This window comes from Cynoglossus semilaevis, chromosome 15 (assembly GCF_000523025.1).
Source record: "Cynoglossus semilaevis isolate Cse_v1.0 chromosome 15, Cse_v1.0, whole genome shotgun sequence".
Classification (NCBI taxonomy): Eukaryota; Metazoa; Chordata; class Actinopteri; order Pleuronectiformes; family Cynoglossidae; genus Cynoglossus; species Cynoglossus semilaevis.
Genome location: NC_024321.1, coordinates 12,874,337 through 12,895,520, shown reverse-complemented (window position 1 = coordinate 12,895,520; position 21,184 = coordinate 12,874,337). Strand labels below are relative to the sequence as shown.

The window sequence follows — 21,184 nt, the reverse complement described above, 5'->3', positions numbered from 1 at the left end:
CCTTTGATTTCAAATGAGGACTAAGACTTACTTATACAATAATGACATCACAGCAACTGTTTAATGACATTTATTTAGATGTTTTTAATGAATGAAAAAAATACAATGAGCAACTTTTTCCAATTTTTTTTGGATTAAAAAAAAAAAGAGCGATGAGTCAATCAACGATCGGTATTCAGTTCCATCGTCAGTGCAGAGAACAGCGTCGATGCTGATCGACAAACTAACGCCTCACTTTTCTACAAACAAAACAAAAACGCCACCTGTCTTTATTGTGAGCAGCACACAAACCCGACCACTGACATGCATTAAATTATTGACTAATATATTGATCTCTTCCTGCAGCGCTGTGTTTATGTAACAGTTCGTCTTTATTCGGCTTTGAGCGTTGGCACCTTCACACCTCGCCGCCACGAAACAAAAAACATTTCAAATTAAAAATAATAAGGGTGGGAATAGGAGATGGGGGCAAAAGAAAGTAAACAAATAAATGTTATCGTCTGCAGGGGCATGAAGGGGAGGGGATGTGGTCAAATGAGAAAACTCAAAACAGTTTATTCCAGCAGTAAGTGAAGAAAAGGTGGAAGAGGGCGGGGTCACATGGCGTATTTACGGGTCCATTCCTGAGCTGTCTTGTTGTACCTGTGGGCGAGAAAAGAGAAATCAGCAGAATGTCAGGTTGTTGAAGGTCAGGCGGGTTGATGCCATGCTGCACACACTCACAGTTGGTGTATTGTGGCACAAAAAAAAATCTCTATCCTTTAGAATTGATATGGTGAGGAAAAACATTTAGTAGTTAACCTTTGAAAAAAACCTGTCAGTTTGTGTTCATCAATGGTTACCTGTTTGTGCTGTCTGTTCACTAACATCACTGTACTCTAGGAGTTGCTGAACCAGCTATACTACAACGTCATTTTTTTTTCTAAATGCACCAACAAACAAACCATACTTACAATAATATATCAGGCAAAACTTTCCAATATTCTGCTGGTGTTTGAAACCCTTAGCTGGCATTGAATCACACTGCCAAAGGTATCACAAGAGCGCACTGCTCTCTGCGCATCTTTGTTATTTTTATATCTGATATTCTTTAACTGTCATACACAAGATGTAAAATACAGTTAAATTGGCTTTTTTTCTCTTTTTTTAGTTACTGTCCACTGACATTGAGTCTGTCAGTAACTGGAAAACATTTCTAACTGCAAGGGCCGCTCCCACTGCAGTCCACACTGACTCGCAAACATCCACATTTTAGAGAAACTGAAATTTTACCCTAAAACTATTTATTAGTGTCAACAAACCAGTCAGTTGTGGTGACTAATGTGTTCAGAGTCACGCACTCAGATCCCCAAAGCGTGACAATCACAACTGCAGTGTTTTTTCATGCAGTTAAAAGAACAGCCGTGTGTGTTTGTACGTTTACGCAGCCATGCTTTCAAAGAGCGGCGGTGTTGAGCAGCAACCATCGACTCAGCTGAGCTTCACTTTCCTTGTCTTACCCTCACAACATGGCGTACTTCTCTGTCCACTCCCTGGCTAGTTTGTTATACCTAAGGTCAATGAGGAGCAGACCTGAGTTAAACAATTCAGATATTTTCTTACTTTCTTTCTGTTTTCTTTCTGGCTGCTACCTTGGGATAGAAATGGTGTGACACCAATAACTTGGTGCTGCAGATTCTGAGGGGCCCAATATGATTGTGTGTGTGGGTGTGTGTTTGATGTAGTGGTCTGAACTCACTTGCCAGGATCTGTCTTATAGATACGGGCGATCTCTGGTACTAACGGGTCGTCAGGGTTCGGGTCACATAACAGAGAACAAATGGACAAAAGGACTGAAGAGAGAAAAACAGAGGAGACTTTGAAAAGTGGCAGAAATTATGTAGAACTCTGAAACATGGTCTAAAAACAGCTGTTCAGCTTGAATGTAAAATGTATCGTCATCTGCAAAGCAAAGTGTGTTGACTGGATTTAGTAGAGCACCAATGTGTTCAGCTTGTTTCTCACCTTTAGAGATGGTTAACGCTGGGGACCACTGTGATCTCAAAATATCCAGACAGATGCTGCCATTACTGTTGATATTTGGATGATAAATTCTGGTTGTAAAGGCAACCTGTTGGAAAACAAAAACACAGTGTGTTACCTCAAAGTCTCATTACATCAGTCATTATTTTTGTGTTTGTTGCTGCTAGAAACACAGCCCTGCAGCTTTCAAAGTAGGTCATGCATGCTGTTTGTCCACTTTTAACATGTTACAACTCAACAACACAGTGACGTGGCATTCACTGACCTTAGGAGGTTTGAAGGGATAATCTGTAGGAAAATGAATAGTGAGGAAAAATACGCCGCCTTGGTACGGACTGTCAGACTGAAGCAGAAAAACAATGTCTAATTAATCAGGGGCTACATTTAAATAGGCTCATCAATATTGTGTGTCTTAATTAACTGCAGTTACAAACAAAACTTGCATGGATTAAGTAAAGTCTTTACTGTCATATGACTCCGTTAGTAAATAAGCAACAACACTGCAGAGCGCTGATACTTACAGGCCCCATTATAGTAGCTTGCCAATGAAACACTGCAGAGGGAAACAAAATGTTAATGAAGCCAAAGGACAAAAAGAAAATGTACTGGTCGAACACCTGTGTGGGGGAAAAAAAAAACTGGAAGAATAAAAAGACTCACTGTCGTCACCGACTGGTCCAGCTGAGCACTGAGTGGGAGGATCTCTGGACAGATCAGTGAGCTCCTGCAAGTAAACCAGGTTAATGGTTAATTTGCACGTCTTATAATCCATTCTTCTAGATTTAAAACAGCATCCAATTTTTTCTCTTTTGTTACTTTGCCGGCAGTGACTCATGACTTCACCAGTTTATTAAGTCAATTCACAACAGTACGATGCACCAAACAGCTGACGCTGCAAAATAATAATAAGATGAATGACTTTCAGCTGCTCTATTCTTCAGCAGCCTCCACAGTGGGTGATCTGCACAGTGATGTTTGGCACTGTTTTTACATTAGATGCCGTTCTTGGTGTAACCCTTCTCATTTTAATAAGGTTTAGGACCGGTGAAGACCAAAGGCTGTGTGGCTAACTCTGATGCTAAATGAAAGCAAGGCATTTAACATTGATAGCTTTCTATAATGTGTAACTTCTACTTATCTGTTTCATCTGGTCTTTGTTGAATTAGAACTCTGGAATATATTTTACTATGCATTTTGTTTAAAAGACATACTATAATATGCAGCTCTTACATTAATAAACTCAAAGCAGGAGCAAAACCATTGCTGAAGTACAACTCTGGAATAATTTGACTACAAACAACTCCTGAACCTGAAGTTTCCCCTCTGTCAATGAACACAGCACAAATGCGACTAAAGTCTCAAGACTGATGTGTAAGCAGCAGTAAGACTATTTTTACTGGGAGTCAGTGGACAGTTCAGGATATGACCACGCTGCTGCTTATGGGAGGAGGCTTGTATTTCCATCCCACAGGTCTCCCTGAAGCCAAAATTGACGTATGCCCTGGTATGTGACACAGATCGTCTTTCAGGCCAGATGAGAGTGTAAAAGGTGAGAATGAGACAGATCTGAAAGTTCAAGACTCAAACAGTAGCACTAAACAAAATCTAACCTTATTTAACAGCAGTTAATCCTGTAGGAATTGTATCATGTATTATAAGACACAGAACTGGAATTGATGGTTATTTAATATAATTCACTTGGTCGGTGAAATGCAAGTAATACGTTTTATTATTATAAAGTTGCAAATAGCCTACTAGAAGATGGATTGTTCATTTAAAATACATTTTTACCATTAAAATGAGATGTTCTTTAGCTGGGTGGTTAAATAATCATAGAATTTGACACTGGTGCAGAGCTGCATATAAAGCAATTAACATCACTCATAATAATAGTAGTGCATTTGCATTGTTAATGACGTAAACAATTATCATTAGAGAACATTGTTGTAATTAATTATTATTATTCATGTCAGAACAGGACCTTATGGTTTGGCTGAAATTATTAATCTAAACTATAGCTTTGCCATTTTTAAAAATGAATGTATGTAACTGACATACATTTTAATATTTGAAAAATATTCAGCTTTCCATATGTGAATGTATTCTGGTTTTCTCTTGTTTGTAGACAAACAAAAGACATTTGACGATGTCATAATTCTAGAATTTGGAAACGTAGTTTTCTGCATTTAACTGATCAAATGACAACTAATCAAAACTGTAATTACACAAATAAAAATGATTATAAAATGGCAACATTTCATCGAGTCGCACTTCTTGAGGCTAATGCTCTAATTGTTTTTATGTCAGTAACATGTTTTGGTAACATTCTGACATTTTAAACAGGTACAAAGCTAGTGGAACATTTGACTGTTTACCAGAAATCCATAATATCTAAATCTCTTTACTTTATTATGTATACAACGATTGTGTTCTTAATACCAATCGTGACAGGAGAATTTAATTCGGTGTCTGTTGTTCTCTTGTCATCGGCAGCAGCTGTGAAGGCAGCAGCAGTTTACGCTAACTGCTAACGTGCTAATACCACACGGGCACCAAACAACAGGCGGTGATAAAAAAATGTAAGGACTTTCAAACTAATTTTGCTCACCTTCGAAATTCGTTTTAGCGCCATTGTGTTTGTTGAAGGAGCCGCTGTGAGTCGAGGAAGAGGAGGTGAAGAAGGAGGAGGAGGGTCAGCTAGCAGGCTGATGCTAACTTACTAGCATCTAGAATAGCTTTAGCTTCTGATGCGCTAAGCTAAGTAGCTGGGCCAGAAACGAACAAACACACAGGGGGTGTTGTTCAAACGATACAGTTTTTACTTGTAACTGCAAAGTATTTTTGTGCGTGAAGTATCTGTAGCGTCGGGCCGGCGATAGCAGCGAGTACACGGCAGCGGCTCAAAATGTCTTCCGTTAAAAACACAGTCACACACACAGTCAGCAGCCAGCTGTCTGTCAGAGCACCGGGAACATGAGGTCTCACTCCGCCCCAGAACAGAAGAAACACAGCAAAGCAATAAAACGGCAGGGCCGCGTCACGCTGCATGGAGACACTAGGGCAAAAGCTCTCTGAAAGACCCCCCGAGTTGGTTTTGAAGCACCTTCTATTCTAAACTTGTCAAATAAACTAGTTTCTAAAGTTGTTTTTTTTCCCCAGCCCCTCTACAAAGTCACAAGAATAACACCGCCTGCATATGAAATTGTGGGACCCGAAGACCATAACCACACTGACTGTGTTCATTACACCGTGAGTAAAACTTTTCAAATAATTGTGTAATTTGTTTATTTTAATTATTCACTCACTTCACTTTCTTAATGTGCCTTAAATATACATAAAATGATGTCAAATGTATTTGTTCAAAGATTTCTATTGTGAGCTGCAATTTCAGCTACCAAAAGCTCTGTAAAAGCTCTTACACATTTTTCCACCCTGGCTGCCCATTATATTTAGTGTTGGTAAAAGCTGCAGTTTTCAATGTTTCTCTACTGATTTTGCAGCCATTGTATATGCTTTCTTATAGTGGTTATGGTTGAGAGTTGCTTTATTTATGTGGCTATAAAACAAATAATCCAGAGCTGTGGTTCTCAAGCTAGGGTATATGTACTACTGATGGTATTTGAGCTCCCTCTAGTTGTACATAAGGATCTGACCGGAGTCTAACCGGGATTCAGTGATGGTGGAACAGGGTGAAAAAAGTTTAAAGTAACTCACTAGTTAAAAACCCTAACCACTATGAATTTCTACCTAACAAGGATTTTAACAATGGCTTTCTTCATAAACAAGAAGACTATCCATTATATCAGTTGAAAGTAAAAACTGTGGTTTGCATTATTTAATTTGAATTATTTTGTGTGAAGGTCTAAATTGGTTTATAGCTTGAGTATTTTTTCTTTCTCAGAGGTATCCATTTTGTTTTGTTGAAACTAGAACAAGTCTGATTATGAATGAAGTATTACATTATATTGTTCAATAAAAAATATACATAGGCTATCATTAAAGTGAGCTCATGGAAAATTGACATCTTATTAGCCACTTCAAAATATCTTTGATTTTTCCGGGAGAATTTATGAACGGCATTTATACTTCAAGTCTCATAAATACAAAATCCCATCTGCAAGAAAATGTATGATGAACGTTCGTGAACAGCAGGAGGCAGTAGAGGCCTACAGGTCACGGTTCATCCGCTTCCTCAAAATTTAAAGTTAAAAGCAACACCAGAAACTTGGCACAATGTGTCCAAATCATTTGGTATAGAGTAATAGATTATTTTTATACTATATTAAAGTGAATTCAAGCTCACTCTATGTAAATCATTCCACTTTAATTAGGGAAGTATTTGCCATAAATTATGTTAGGATACTTTATTATACTGTAAAACAAATGATTACAGAGTATAACTTTTACAGTACTCAATTTCTCCATTTTTTATTTCAGAGTAGCCGCACAGCAATTCTTTTTTGTATTATTAAAACAAATTTGTTTTGTACCTCTCATTTGAAGTGTAATGTCAGCTGTGATGTTGTGAGTGTGCGTTAGGGGGCAGCAGAGGTTTGTCCTTTTCAGTTTTTTCACCTCAAAGGTCAATTTGAGTCCCACTAGCAGACTAGACTCTTGTCAAACAGACTTTAACAGAATAAAGGGGAACAGAGTGAAGTGAGAGTCGGACATAAATTACGTGCAATGTTACACTGTGTTGTCTGATACCTTGAGGATGGGCCAGTGTCCTCTGCTGAGGCCCTCACACAGTCGCTCAGTGAAGCAGAGAGAAACGAATTAAAGGGGATGCAAGGTGGCGAGGCGGTGAAACCAAAACAAAGAAGGATGGATTTCAGAGTGAAGACTAAAACCTTCCTAAATCAGTTTAGTCCTGAGCCGGCGTTGACCTCTAATCTGCTCATCCGGCCTTTGAAGCACTGCAGCTCTGCAGGGGGAGGAGAAGGAGGGAAAACTGATCAGCCACATGTCCCTCCTTTAAGTGACAAAATGCCCTGAGGTGACAGACACACAGACACACACACACTTACAGCTGGATGAGGTTGAAACACTCCTGACTTTGTCCCTGATGTAAAGAAAAAGAAAAAGACAGAGTGTGAGACAGCTGCTCAGTGCAGACTCAGACCACCTTAGTCGAGTTCAATGCAAGTCCAAGACCAGAGCCCAGACTGTCAAGTACAGAGTCTACACTGCCAGGTTTAAAAAAAAAAAAAACTTTTTTAATGCAGTTTGAGCTCTCATTTAACATTAACTCACCTGGAGATGTAGATAAAAGTAAACTTTTAGAGTATAATATAGTGTACAAGAATGGCTTTGTGATGTAGTCTTTTCTTTTTTATTTGAATTTTTGAACTAGCCAGTTAAATCAAGACCTAAACTGTGTTTCTAGTGTCTGTATCACTTCTCTAGACACCTGAAAGCAAATATGTACAGACATTACTTATTGATTTTAGTAAAGTTTATAGCTAATTTTATCTGTAAATGGTCAGGATAAGCTTTAGTTCATGAAAAACAAGTTCTACAAGTTAATTTTCTACTTATAGCTTTAGCTCTAGCTTATAGCTTAATACTTATAGCTTATAGCTTTTTAGCCAATTCCAGGTCTCAACAGGCGAGGGCAGGGTAGGTCACAAACCCATTCACCCTCACATTTGTACCTATGGTTAATGAGGATATGATACATTTCATCTTCCAATGAGCCTTGTTTTGGGCTGTAGGAGGAAATGGGACCCCCCATTAAAAACCCATGCAAACTCCATATGGAAAGATTGACTGGGGATCCATGATTCCCTTGCTGTAAAGTGTTCTTACAAAGTTTCTCACCATGTTGGAAATCCTCAATACTTATGTTCCATCACATGGATGGAGATATCTGTTGATGTTAATATAACTTTGAAAGTACTCCAAAGAGGTCGACAAAAGTGTTTATGGTCTATTCATTCGTAAGTACTGATCGGAGAAAAATTGAGGTGCGATGTAGTGGAAGATGGTATGTCTAGGTGGACGCTGTGATTGACAGCTTTTATTATCGCCTTACTTCTCCAAGCACATTTTTTAAGCATGTTTAGTGTTTCTACAGACAGGAAACTACTTTGTCTTTAGTCACCTCCAGGCTAGGCAATTATTCTGGTCCTTTGCAGGGGCTTTATGCTGTAACCACAGTTGCCTGAAGGGATTGTTTAATAAAAACATTGCTGTGGATGTAGCATCAGTGCGAAATACATAGACAAACACGTGATTTCACTTTGTTTTACAGATTGCAATCATGTTGTAAAGGAGGCAGTATGAGTGTGTTGTGAGTTCAAGCAGCAGCTCTAATGTCACACTGTGTGTGTTGACGTGTGTGTTGTCAGTCTGATATCACAGAGCCATAGTTTAAGACATCCAATGGATGGCTGTTAGAGAGTGGTGAATATTACTGCGTTAATAAAAGCACCACCTTTTGTCAAAAAAGGTTTTGGGATTCCTCTGGGTAGTTGTGCCGTTTCTGTAAGCCCATTTATGGAGAATGGCAAAAGAGATGATGATTTTATATCCACATTCTGAGTTCATGTCTTCACACCAACCTATCATCACACCACCCTGCTGGTCAGTGTGACTCCCTGAGCCTCTTGAACCCTGCTCTCCGTCCACAGACCACCCTTCAGGATAATACACCACCTCTCGGTCTCATTAACAGTCAGCCTTGTTCTTTTCTCTGTGGCGTTTGCCCTCGGTATTATCTCAGCGGCTGAGAGCAGATCATCACGCTGGAGCCCCCTTGATGAACAAACAGAGCTTGTTAAGAAACCAGTGGCTCCTTTACAAGTGTGAAAAGATCCCACAAGGATTCATCTAAGCTGCTGATGAAGAGAGAGTGAGTGAGAACATAGAAAAGGTGGCCCAGGAACCCGAGCTTTTCTCTCTCTCAGTGTTTTTATAAGTCTAGAAGAGAATAATTAAGAACTTCTTCAGTGTTACTTCAGGTCTTTTTTTCAAAGAGGTAGATTTAAAAACAAAGATGACACAAAGACTGCTCCACCGTCCAGACTCTCCCACTGACACTGAGGGGAAACACAATCACTGCAGATTCATGTAGTCTCCCAGGTGTTCAATGCAAACAAGTGCTATATACAGCTGCTATAGATTTAACCACATCAAGCATCACATGACCAAGGAAGTTTGGAAGTTTTTTAGTATTAGTACATAGCCTGTAATAAATGTGTGTAGAAAATATGAATGGGGTGGGGCTTGTGCTTTTGTGAAATTCAAAAATTGATTTTAACAAGCATTTGTTATCTTTAAAACAAAAACCTGCAGACAGACTGTTGTTTGTGAAGATAAAAATGCAAAAAAAGAAAAGAAAAATGAAGCTGGTCCCAATTGATTTTGGCATAAACTAAATTGTGGCTTGCATTCAGTTATGTGGCCTGTGGTTTAAGCACACCACTGCATCAGTTTCTTATTTCAAAGACCACGAAACCCCTGTGGGCCCTGGTTGTAATAGTCAGTGTGGACGTAGCCACAATGTTGGGCTAATGAAATGTTAATTACTTTGAACAGCAACCTCTCTCTTTTTCTGTATAACTCTCACGCTCCCAGTGAGCGTCTCGCACTCGCCATCTTCTTCTTCCTGTGCTCCAGCAGGGCGGTGGCGTTGAGCAGGAATAATCCTGCCAATGACCCTGCTTTGTCACACGAGGTCTCCGAGTGTGTGAGGTGGAGGAACAACACAAAACACGAAGAGAAAAAAAAAGAGAAAAAGAAAGAAAAAGGGCTTGCATTAAATCCAGCACACTGCTCGTCTATACTGTGACCTCTGACTCCTGCAGAGTGAGGGAGCAGTGCTCCTCCTCCCCCTCCTTCTCCTCCTCCTTCTTTTTCTTCATCCTCCTCGCTCCTTCAATTAGTTTTAGAACCCTAGTTTTATTCTGAAGGATTTGCAATCAACATTGACATTTAAAATGGGAAAGTTTGTTGTGTCCGAGTTAGGTTTCAGTTCTTATTACATTTCTTGGCAAAGAAAAATCAATAAAAAACTGCCTATGAAATAATTAAAATTGAATTAAGTAAAACTAGAGGTTTATATTAACTGATTGAGAGTTGTCAAAATAAGAGACTAATTTTCTGTACATCCACAATAAAACACAACAAAGGACATGTTGATCCTTCCTACATTTCTGCCTGTAACTCCTCCTTAATGCTCTTCTGCTGCACCACCAGGGGACTGTAATGTCATAATAACCCAAATGTGATGTTAGAATTTCATGAGGTGAAAATAGGACACCTGCCACATTTAGGTTCATTTTTATAATTAGATTTAAGTTTGACATAACCTACCACCTGTTATCATTCCTACAGAGGATGAAGCAGCCAATCAAAGTGCAGGATGTCCTGGTACTATGTATATGGGTGCAGACACACACACACACAGACAGACACACATACAATTACACATCACTTGTGTAATGTGAGCCTGACTGAATGTCTGCATATAACTATACATCAGTGTCTACTCCCTTCTATCTCTCTCTCTCTCTCTCCCCAGTCTTATTTGCCTCGGTCGCCCGTCTCTCTGCAGATGTCTCCTGCTCCTTAATTTGCGTACAGAGCAACAATCAGACCCATCTGTCCCAGTTTTTACTTTCTTCCACCTCCTCCTCCTTCTCCTGAAAAATCACCTCTGTGCCCCCCACTACACCACTAAATCTCCTTAGTGAGTCCACCACACACACACGCACACACACACTCTCTGTCAGTGGCCATGGGGATTGAAAGCCAATCAAAAAGCTATAGAAGAGTGCTTTGGTGTGCTGAGACACAATTGTGAAGCTGGTGGGGGCCAGTTTGGTACTGGTTTTGTGTGTGTGTGTGTGTGCGTGTGTGTGTGTTGAAGGGTTAGGCTCTTGCGCACACCCCCTCCAGCCTCTCTCTCTCTCTCTCTTTCTCTCTCTCTCCTCTCTGTGTGTTTGTGGGCTGCAGGGTCCTGTCAGCCACTGTGAAAGAGGCTCACAGCAGCAGAAACAAGGACAGATGGGACAACTTTAGAGGGAGGAATAATCACTGCTGCCTCGTCTTCTGTGCATGTACACACACACACACACACACACATAAGAACAGGCAGGATTGGTTTGGGGGCAAAGGGAGGCGATGCATAATCTTTGTTTCCAAAACCACAAGTGAAGTGAAGTAAGTACTTGACACACTTCACTTTTAAAGTGGCGGAAGGAGAAAGAGTTAGTCCGTAGTCGTACTGTAGTTACAGGTTATGAGTGAAAATTCACCTTGATGGGAGACTTAAACCTTTCCCAACTATAAATCTCAATTTATGTTTTTTTTATTTTAAATGAACCTCCTTTTAGTGAAAACATGTCGTTTGATCTTCAGATAGACTCATCAGCTACACAGGAAGCTTTTCTTTTCTAGTTTAATTTTAAGAAAGTAAAGTAAAGGATAATATATGTATTGGAATTAAGGGTGTACAGACTACTGGCCTTTCTACGGAGAGAGGAGATTCATCATTCAACATTTATTGGACGTGGTCTTTTTTGGAAACATATTTGCTTTAAGAGAAATTTAATGTGATGCTCATGTTTCAGCTGTAGTCACCGCAATGGCACCTAGTTCAGTGGTTGATCCATCACTTACATCTGAAAAAAGGCAAAAAAACTGAAGTACTCAATTTTATCAAGAAATGTAGTATTCCAAAAATGACTAAAACTAGTAGGAGATAAGCCTGAAGACAACAGAGCGGCTTTAAAGACATTTATATAAATATCTGTGGAATTTAATGGAATTTTAATTTTGTGTCAAAAAAAAGTCACACAAATGGAAGGTGAGAGGTCAGAACAGGAAGTGATGTATGTTGGAGGCAGATGAAGCACCTGGAAATGTATGTCTCAGGTGAGACACAAACTGGAACTCTGTATTCGTACGATGTGGCAGTCCTGCACAAAAAGACCCAAATAATGTTTCAGATCTGGTCTGAACTGATTGTGTTTCTTATTCAATAACCCTTATTATGATCCCTACATTCAGAGTTACACAGATTCTCCCTAAAGAAATTGTTGCATTATGTTATTAAGTAAAACAAAATAACAAAAATCTTAGCTCTAGGGAATATATTCTTTGTTTGTTTCTGACTTGTTAAAACAATTATGTTTTCATGCAACTTTTACTTAGCATCTTGCTCTCCTACATTGAAAGGAGTGAATTGTCTTTGTTTGTCATACAGGTGGTTAAACAGCAAAATGAATCTGAGAAGCATGTTAACTTTCCTGCTTTCTCTTTTCTCAATTTGACCTGTAAGGTAAATGGTACGTCGGTTGTGTAAAAGTGAAGGTAAAGTTCAGGTGTCAACATTGAACCTGCGGTGTCCCGTCCTGTCAAACCATAATGATATGGTGGTTTCTCTAGAACATTCCTGCATGAGGTGATTGATGCTAACATGTAAATGCAGTCAGCTGCAGCAGGACTGATGGGGTGATTGATGGTGTCTTCAACAGAGGACACGATCACGGATGAGTCCCTCAGACTCGAGTGGCGCTTCTCTATCTGGTTTTTGACGCCTTTGTGAGCGGAACCATTGAGACGAGTGAGTCCTGTGTTCTCCTGCAGCCGCCTTTGTCAACCCTCACAATGACCATTCAGCTCTGTTGGTGGCAGAGCAGCTTTTTCATCTGCAGCAGAGTAGGAGCCAGAGAAGATCCTCCACTGAAGCACTTCAGTGAGCAGGTGAAAATAGTGTTGGGTTTAATATCACCTGTGGAAGAGGAAACTGCTGGAAAAGCCATAAAAAAAGTCAAAACTAATAGTTGCTCCTTTACTACAGTCTCATGATAACAAATGCATAGACTGTTATCTCAGTCTAAACAATAATCAGCAGACATTCTGTAAAGTTATTAAAATAGATTTAAAAATGTATACATATATACATATTTTGTGATCTTGTGTGTGCATGCCCAAAGTGCCTCAATAGATTTTAGTCAAGTAAGATCTTAGCTCTTACCCCTTAATATCAATTCCTAACTGTAATAATAATAATCTGAACTATATTGATACAATTCCTAACTGCAATAATAATAATAATAATAATCTGAACTATATTGATCCTGTTAACAGGCTGCCCCCAGCAGGCGCCAAGCATGTGGTTCCCTTGGGAATCAAACCCAGGACTCTTTGCGGTCTGCTTCCGAGGCAGGCATGCTAACTGACAAATCACTACACTATGGAACCGATTTAAAAAAAGACACTAGAAAGGGCCCGTGGTCTCGACCCTGACGGGTCTGTGTATCAAGTTTTCAGAATTGATGAAGTAATGTTTCCAAATGTTAAATTTACAAATGCAACATTTACAAATGTTAAATTTACACGTTTGTCTGTTTGTTGAAATGGTCCAAACTAAGCAAAGTAATCTTATTAGGAAAATAGATTGCCAGGATTTGACATTACTGCACATTGTAACACTATGGAACAAGGTTTGCTATGCTAACGGAAACTAATTTACGGCCATCACCACTCCGTAGTTGAACTATGTTGAACTAAATTTCTCCTTGCTTAGAAACCTATTAGGATTTAGATGAAAGTGTTAACATTAACACTTTATTTATGATTTTTGATCATTTTTTGAGGCTAAGGTAGCCTTTGAATACACGTCCTTGTACTAATGCGGTACCTATTTCAGGTTTCTAATTTGTCATTATATCCCCAGAGAATACAGTTCGCAATATCAGGACTGAAGCATTAGCCCTTATAGCTAATCCATGTCCATGAGCCACATCTGGATTCAGGACAGCTCAGTTGTTTGTGTACTGTGTAAGCAGCCCAATAAGGTTTTATGTTAAAATGGTAATACAGAGTTTCTTCAGCCTTGAAGTGTAGCCTGCTTTTATCAACAGTGTACCTGTGGAGGCGACATTTCTGTTTTCAGCTATTAGCGCTGTTCTCAGATCAGCCTACAGTGGCAAACTCCTCCTCGTCCTCTTCCTCCTGTACCTTAGACCTCACACTTAACTGTCTCTCTATCCATTCAGCTTCTCGCTCTCCTTCACACTTGACAGTCGGCTGAGTTTGGACAGTGTCTGCTGTGAAAGGCCTTTGTGTCGCTCCGCTGCGCGTGTTATCCTGCGTGGCCTCTTGTGTCACTCACAGGAGGCCCGAGGAGCCCGCAGGGGCTGGAGAAGGGGCCGGTGTCAGAGCAAGTCCGGGACCCCGGTGCTGGCTGCCGGCCCGCAGCGGCCCCCTTTCTCCGGTCACGGTCTCGTCTCTTTCACTGACAGTTTGTTCTCAATTAGATGTCTTTTGTGGCAGCGTGAAAGGCTTCGGGAGACAAACTCACCACTCGGCCGTGTGGGTAGTGCTGTCTGTCTGCATGAAGAGATGGCATCCAGGCCATAATGGCAATGTTTCGCCTCTTCAAAAACCCCTGCCGCCACGCTCTTTATTCTCTCATTTTGGCTTTTTCAATGCTATAACGTGAATGGCACTTAACCAGCTCTTTAAAATGACCTCGATATCTAAATCTCATTTAGACGCAGATGCATGTGGACAACAATTTGATGGGGACAACCCCGGAGAGTTCTGTTGAAATTTCCAACACAGATAAATATCAGCAGTAAAACATGATTGAAAGATATTATGGGATGTACTGGAGATATTTTGTATCGGTTCCTTTAGTAAACAAACTGACTTAAAGTCAGAGTTCAGATTTTTTTTGAGGAACTATCCCACATGGGGCCCTGTTCAACTGAGCTACTGTATCTGTATAGCTCTCAAACCATACTTACACTGAAGATGATTCAGACAGAAAATGCTAAATCATTTAATTCATAAAAATTGTGCTATATAATATTATATAATATTTACTTTACTAAAATTAGAATAGAATGTGAAGGCTTAACTGTAAATCACTGATTCGAACCTTGAGCATGTGGCCATGACACTGGATCACGTCCTGTAGCTCCTACAACTTTAACTATCTTTATATTGACCATAACTTCTAATCTACACGTCATAAATTCTCATCTATATAAAATCCAGATCATAAATTTTGAATCTTGGAAGTGTCGTATGTGTTATAAGGTCCAAATATGAAAACTTTAGCCTTTTGATCATGAAATCAAAGTCCTAGATTCTGTCCGTCATTTGTTTACCTCACTCAGCCAAGGTGCAGAGAAGGAGGACAATGAGCCGGTCGGTCTGAATGAGGCGGTGTTTCTTTATCCACTGCCCCCTGAATGTGGTGCACCTCAGAGGACCACTGATTAAACTCGGGCTCAAAGGCACAAAGGAAGCCGCTCCACTTATCCAATAAAAAAGAGTGTGCCAGACAATCAGAGCGGGCAGTGTCCTGCTGACAGAACACTTCAGTGGTCACTTCAAAGTGAGCCAGGGAGGAGGCGGCTGGTGTTAACTTCTTACCTCTGATGCTTAAACACTTCAAGTGAATGTGATATACTAAAATTAGATAACACTACTGTCATTTTTTAAAAATCAGTAATTTAACTGCAAGATAGTTGGCCCTGCACATGTTGCACCCAAATTTTATATCTGATTAAACGTAAAAAGTATTTTTTACCTGTTGTTTACTTCTTTGATAGAACCACTTTTAAGAAAAGAAAATGTGTCAAATATCATTAGTATTTAGACTTTAATTATTAGTAGTAGTATTATTAGTATTATTGTTGTTATTATTTAATTTGATTAATATATGTAGATTTTACTGTGATGCAAGGGTTCTGCCTCCTAAAACTAAAACTAACTGCCCACCTTCAAACACAACTGTTTTACATTTTAATGTTAAGTTTTTGTTTGTTCAAACGCCGCCTCCCTCCCCTGTATTGTTTTGAAGTTTCAAAATGAAAGGTTTTGTTTTTCTTTTCACCTGTACTAAACAGATGACACAACCACACTGAGATTCATATTTTTAAATGAAAAGTTTCAGTCTTTGTTCATCTGCACTTAAACACAAATCTGCTGTCTTCAAAACATACATCTGGATTTCTGTTTGATGAGTGAGATTCTAAACAGAACTGAGGTGAAGTGAGGTGATGGTGAGAAAATGATGAAGATTAAGGTCAGCCCTGCTTCCTTTCCTGGATTTGTTTGTCTGGGTGGGGGGTGAGAGGGTGGAGGTGGGGATGGATGGAGGGCAGGCCTGGGAAGGCTGTTTTGGGAAAAGAAGCGCCTCTACCATCTGCATGGCAAAACTTAAAGCCCCTCCCCTTCCTGCTCCATACTACAAAGGATGAAAGGGTGAGTCCCACTGGGTGGCACCGGCTCCAGGTGACCACAGCAACCTGACCAGCTCGCTGTGCTGCTCCCTCCCGTTGCTGTATAAAGCCCCTTTAAAGAGCCAGGGCAGGGGCGGTGTGGGGGCAGGGGGTTGTTTTTTAACCTGACCACATAATCTCAGCCTTGGAGTGTCCCACACAATAGAGCTGGTCTGAAGGTGGCACCACAGAGGCCGGGCTCTAACTAGTGGTTTGAGCTCTCTGGGTCTAATAATAATATGTCGAGCTCAGGTTACATATCGGGGGATTAATGGGGGTCGACTCGCAGGACGTGTCAGCACGACGTGTTATTGTACGCTATGTTTTTCTTTTTTCTCAACACCAATTAGTGACAGCCTCTCAGAGGTGTACAGGCAGTAAAAAAAAATAAAAAACAGATTTTGTTTCCTGAGCAGAGATGCAGTGTTGCATGTAAGCAGGCACTTAAGAAAAGGAAATAACACGGAAAATATACATTATATATATATATATATATATATATATATACAAACAATGTTACAAAAAGTGTCATAATTTAAAAACAACTACTAAGATAGTTGATAATAATAATAATAACACAGCATGTTTAACTGAGGACTGAGAATATTTGACCCAAAACATTTTTCAGTTAACATTTTTTCTGGTTAATGTTGATGCCAAAACAGACACGTGAACTTTACCAAAGGATTTTTTTTTAAATCAATATTTTGCCATTTTCTTACATTCAATGAATAGTACAAGCCAGAGTGTATTTTTCACTTTCATTTTCCTCAGTGACTTTTTTGGCTCTGAGAAATCTGATCTGTTCTATTGTGGGCTGGTCATACTATTGTTATATTACTAGGACTGTTGTAGCTAACGTTAGCTCTGGTGTCTGTGCTTGCAACAGCTTGTTTTGCACTCAGGTACCACTGTAGACTTGAAGTGCTGTAAGGGCAAGATTAGAGAGCTTTAGCTTTAGCAAGAGCGTTTTATTGCACAATTTGCACAGAAAGATGTTCTTATTCACTCTACCATTGGGACTTCCATCACAATGTCATCTTTGATGACATTGATCTGTTCGCCCTTCCTGTGCTCTGACATCACCCAGTGTATTTGTGCATGCTGTTTAAGACCTGTAAAATAACCACTCCACCAGACCAGAGTGTGTTCATCACTGTTATAGGTTTCCCAGGAACAAGGGAACTAAGAGCAATTCAATTCCAAGTAAATTCATTGCGACATTTACCTTAGCCAGATTGCTGGTCTGCATGTAGAGCTGGCTTAGTGGTCAAGGAAGCAGACTTGGGCCTGGAAGGCTTCAGGTTCAAGTCCACCACTGGGGTGCTCTGAGCATGGCACCGTCCCCACACACTGCTCCCCGGGCTCTTAAAGCTGCCCACTGTTCACTTTGGTGATGGGTAAAAAGCAGAGGTCACATTTGAGGTCACATTTGGTTGTTTGGCAGTGGTGTGCTGTGTCACAATGACGAGTAGTTCACTTTCCTTTCCTTTCCTGCTTGTTCAGTCCCTGGTCGATTGTTCTGTATGGCATTTGGTTGTTCTTTGTTCTATGACATTATGGATTGTTGTTGTCAAACTTTCTAGAACTTGGAAAGCCAATGCAGAAGAGAATAAACAGGCTGTAGTTCAGCCCTTGTCCATTCCTAGTCTACCTGCTCGTCCTCCTGGCTTCACAAATCTAGTAATTGTTAGCAATTTTCAGCTCCCAGTGGAACTAACGTGATAAAATCTAAAAAAAAAAACAAAAAAAACACAACCGACAGGAGACAGAGATGTAGCCAAGGGTGAGGAGCTGAAGGAGGTGGGAGACACTCTTCAGGGTAACAAGTGCCCTTTTTGGGGGCTACTTTTTTGGGGTGAGGGTGGGGATGGGGGGGTACTAATGGGATTTTCCAAGGAGCTTTGCCAGATCCCCTGCCTCCTGCTCATTCGGAATTCAAGATCAGCCCTTTGGCTGCCAGGCGGCACACTTCTGCCCCCCTGGCTTCTCCTACACTCTCCGAAAAGAAAAAAAGTTGCACCAGAAGCTATATGTCCAGAGGCACCTTACTCTTACCCCATCTGCTGTCATGAAGGCAGCAGATGACGCTGGTGTAGTGATGATGATACCTGGACTTAGAAGTTTTGTCCTTATCTCTGATTGGGTGAAGTTGTCCAGGAGGCTGGAAATCTGATCCAGCTAGGACACACTGGCAAGTCAGATTAACCAGGTCTGTCCTGCTGTCTATGATGTACCTGAACATTGTGGCAATGACTTAATTGTAACTTAGAAGTGTATCATATAAACTCAGGCCTACGCTGTGGAATCTTTTTGAAAAACTTGTGTTTAAGCTTACCCACTATTAAGCTTTGTCCACTGTAATTGTAAATATATATATGTGTATATATATATATGTCGTAGATTCATAACATAGATGTCTATATATGTGTGTATATACATATATATTTATATATGTATATATATACACAGTATGGACATATATACGTATATATATATGTATGTATATAGCACTAGCTCATAGCCACATGCTAGTAGCCACATTGACACTAAGCCATTGTTACATTGTTTCTAGCAGCAGGTGGCGCTCATAGATTCTGTGTCATTACCTTATATCTTATATCCATATTTGAATGCCTTAATGATTGGAACCTCACTGTCTCAGTCCTAAGAGAGTCATATGTACAGTAAGCAGCAGATGGTCCTTGCATTAGGGCCACACTATCAGGTGGTTTCTAATTAGGTTTGTTCAGCGACCATGCGATGTCTTGTCCAGTTTGAGGACTCAGTGTCAGCCTGGATAGTGTGACTAGCAGGATGTACCGGGCGTCCACTGGACGGACAAAGTTAGTAGGTCCTCAGTCTGGTTGGCTTCCTCCTCACTGGCTTCCATAGCTGCGGTTGCGCTCGCTGAGAAAGATGATACCCACCACAGAAGCTGCAGGTCACAGAAGCGTGACCGCTGCCAGTTGTTGAGTTGACCTCCGGCCTTTGCTTTGACCTGTGAAGAGATGGAGGGGGCTCTTTGTCAGTGGAGTACATACAGCTCACCGCTCAGAGGCTTTGGTCCTCGAGATGACTCTAGTCCACAAAACACTGCTTTATTATACTGTGTTTATTGGGATTAGGTTTCTGTGTTTTTAGAATGTGTCTAACAATTAAAATAATGAATTAGAAGAAAAAGTCATAGTTTATTCAAATAATGTATTTTAGTTTTCTGTTACTAGTGGCTATCATTGAAAATATACATTTTTACATTAAATCATTTTCTAAATATTAATTGATTTGTGAAATCAGGTGAATGTGTTGCAGCATTTACACTGATGTGATGACCTGCTTCAACTACAAATCTCAGTTAATCCCGTTACGCCTGAACACACCTCAGGTGGCTAGATCTGAGCCCATGCTGCCTTCAGGTACTCCCTGAACCCCTGACCTCTGACCTGGAGCAGGACATGCTCAACAGGAAGTGAGTGTGCGGGTTCAAACGTACATGACCAACAGCTCCCTGTGGAATGAGGTGGCTTTTGAAAGGTTAGGGTGGATTTTTTTTTTCTTCATCTTTGAAAGGGTTTGATGCCCGCAGGCAACTCCCCCTTCACCTCGTTCACCCCGGGGGAGACTTTAGAGCTGAAATAGAAGAAAAAAGGTCAGAGTGAAGTTCTTTAAAGTGAAAATCCTCAAAATCTAGAATAATTGAACATGGGTTTGTGTGTTTGAGGATCTTTTGGATCAAGTGGTTACTTACTTGAAAAGTTTTGATGCGAGAGCTGTGTCAACAGAAAATTGTTTCAAAAATGAACATCACGTTTGGCCCGTCAAGTTGTAAAGAGAAAAACAACATGAGAAATAAGAAAAATAGTGACAATACTAAGGTGCAGAAATGTGGAGGTGCATCCGAATGACAATGAAATGAGAAATAAATGGACAAAGAAAAGCCTGAGAACTGAAACACTGAATGACTAGACAGCCTTAGCCCTTTAAAGCCCTCTGAAATTATGATGACCTGATGAAAACAAAATTTCTCCACAGCACTTGTCTTAAAGCAAATTTTTTCCTTTTTCTACGATGGCACACCAACTACCACACAGTTTACACACACTCAGCTGTCAGCGGCAGTGAGTGATTCGGCAGTTTTGAGCAGGTGCAGAGTTAAATCTCAGTGTAAAGAAGATAAAATGATCTGAGAGCAGTCAAACGAAGTGATGAATGTTCTGTATCACACCTGTGTCTGTGTGTGTGTGTGTGTGGGAGAGAGAGAGAGAGAGATAGGGCGATCAATAACAGGACAGGTGTGTTTGTTTCCTGTTACTTTCATCATTGTCTTCTCTTGTTTGACCTTCTGGTTCTTGCTTGTTCTTATTTAGAAAATCCGATGATCCAGTCGACCTGAAGTAATATATTTAAATTTTGTTCTAATATTGATCTATAACATACTTTTTAGGTAAATAGTCTCCATTTGAAAATAAACAACAGATATATATAGATTTTTTTTTCTGGAGGAAACATTGGAAAGATGCTATTAATTTCTATACGTTTTAGACGGAAATTAGCTTGCGAAGAATATTCTGTTTTAGCAGCACACTCAAATGTTGGAATAGAACATTACTGCACTTTGAGTAGCACCCCCTACTGGAAAGAAAGGATGCTTTGTTTGTTAACAGGAAATGAAAATTGTTGCATAGCACAAAACTATTTATGAACAAAAAGTACATCAAGGAACTTCAATATTATAAAAAGAATGCCATCATTGTAGAAAATGTCACAAATGACATTTGAATTCAGATGGCCTTCTTTTCACATTTGTTTTTGTTAAAACATATTTTTTTATTCTCTAGATGAGTGGATGTTACAAACATCTTTAATGGCATCACAGTAAAACAGTGTATAATAACAGATTTAAGACAGGTGTGTGA

The 21,184-nt window shown here is 40.0% G+C and overlaps 1 protein-coding gene and 1 long non-coding RNA gene across 3 annotated transcripts in view; one reads left to right on the top strand and one right to left on the bottom strand.

Moving 5' to 3' along the window:
* Positions 1-55: 55 nt before the first annotated feature.
* On the bottom strand, positions 56-5,026 carry LOC103391097 (ubiquitin-conjugating enzyme E2 D3-like). Its single transcript, XM_008327233.3, has 7 exons — positions 4,631-5,026; positions 2,683-2,746; positions 2,544-2,575; positions 2,288-2,365; positions 2,005-2,110; positions 1,739-1,832; positions 56-642 (listed from the first exon to the last, which is right to left on the bottom strand). Exons 1-7 carry the CDS (start codon positions 4,652-4,654, stop codon positions 597-599), a joined length of 444 nt encoding a protein of 147 aa, XP_008325455.1. The 5' UTR covers positions 4,655-5,026; the 3' UTR covers positions 56-596.
* The window catches only part of LOC107989618 (uncharacterized), a 41,664-nt gene continuing 23,232 nt past the window's right edge, over positions 2,753-21,184 (top strand). Inside the window, exons 1-2 of one of the 2 annotated variants that reach the window (XR_001761194.2) lie at positions 2,753-4,601; positions 5,182-5,271. This is a non-coding gene — a long non-coding RNA (uncharacterized LOC107989618). Of the gene's footprint in view, positions 4,602-4,982; positions 5,110-5,181; positions 5,272-21,184 lie in introns of those variants that run through there. The other variant, XR_003051932.1, reaches the window with a different exon arrangement.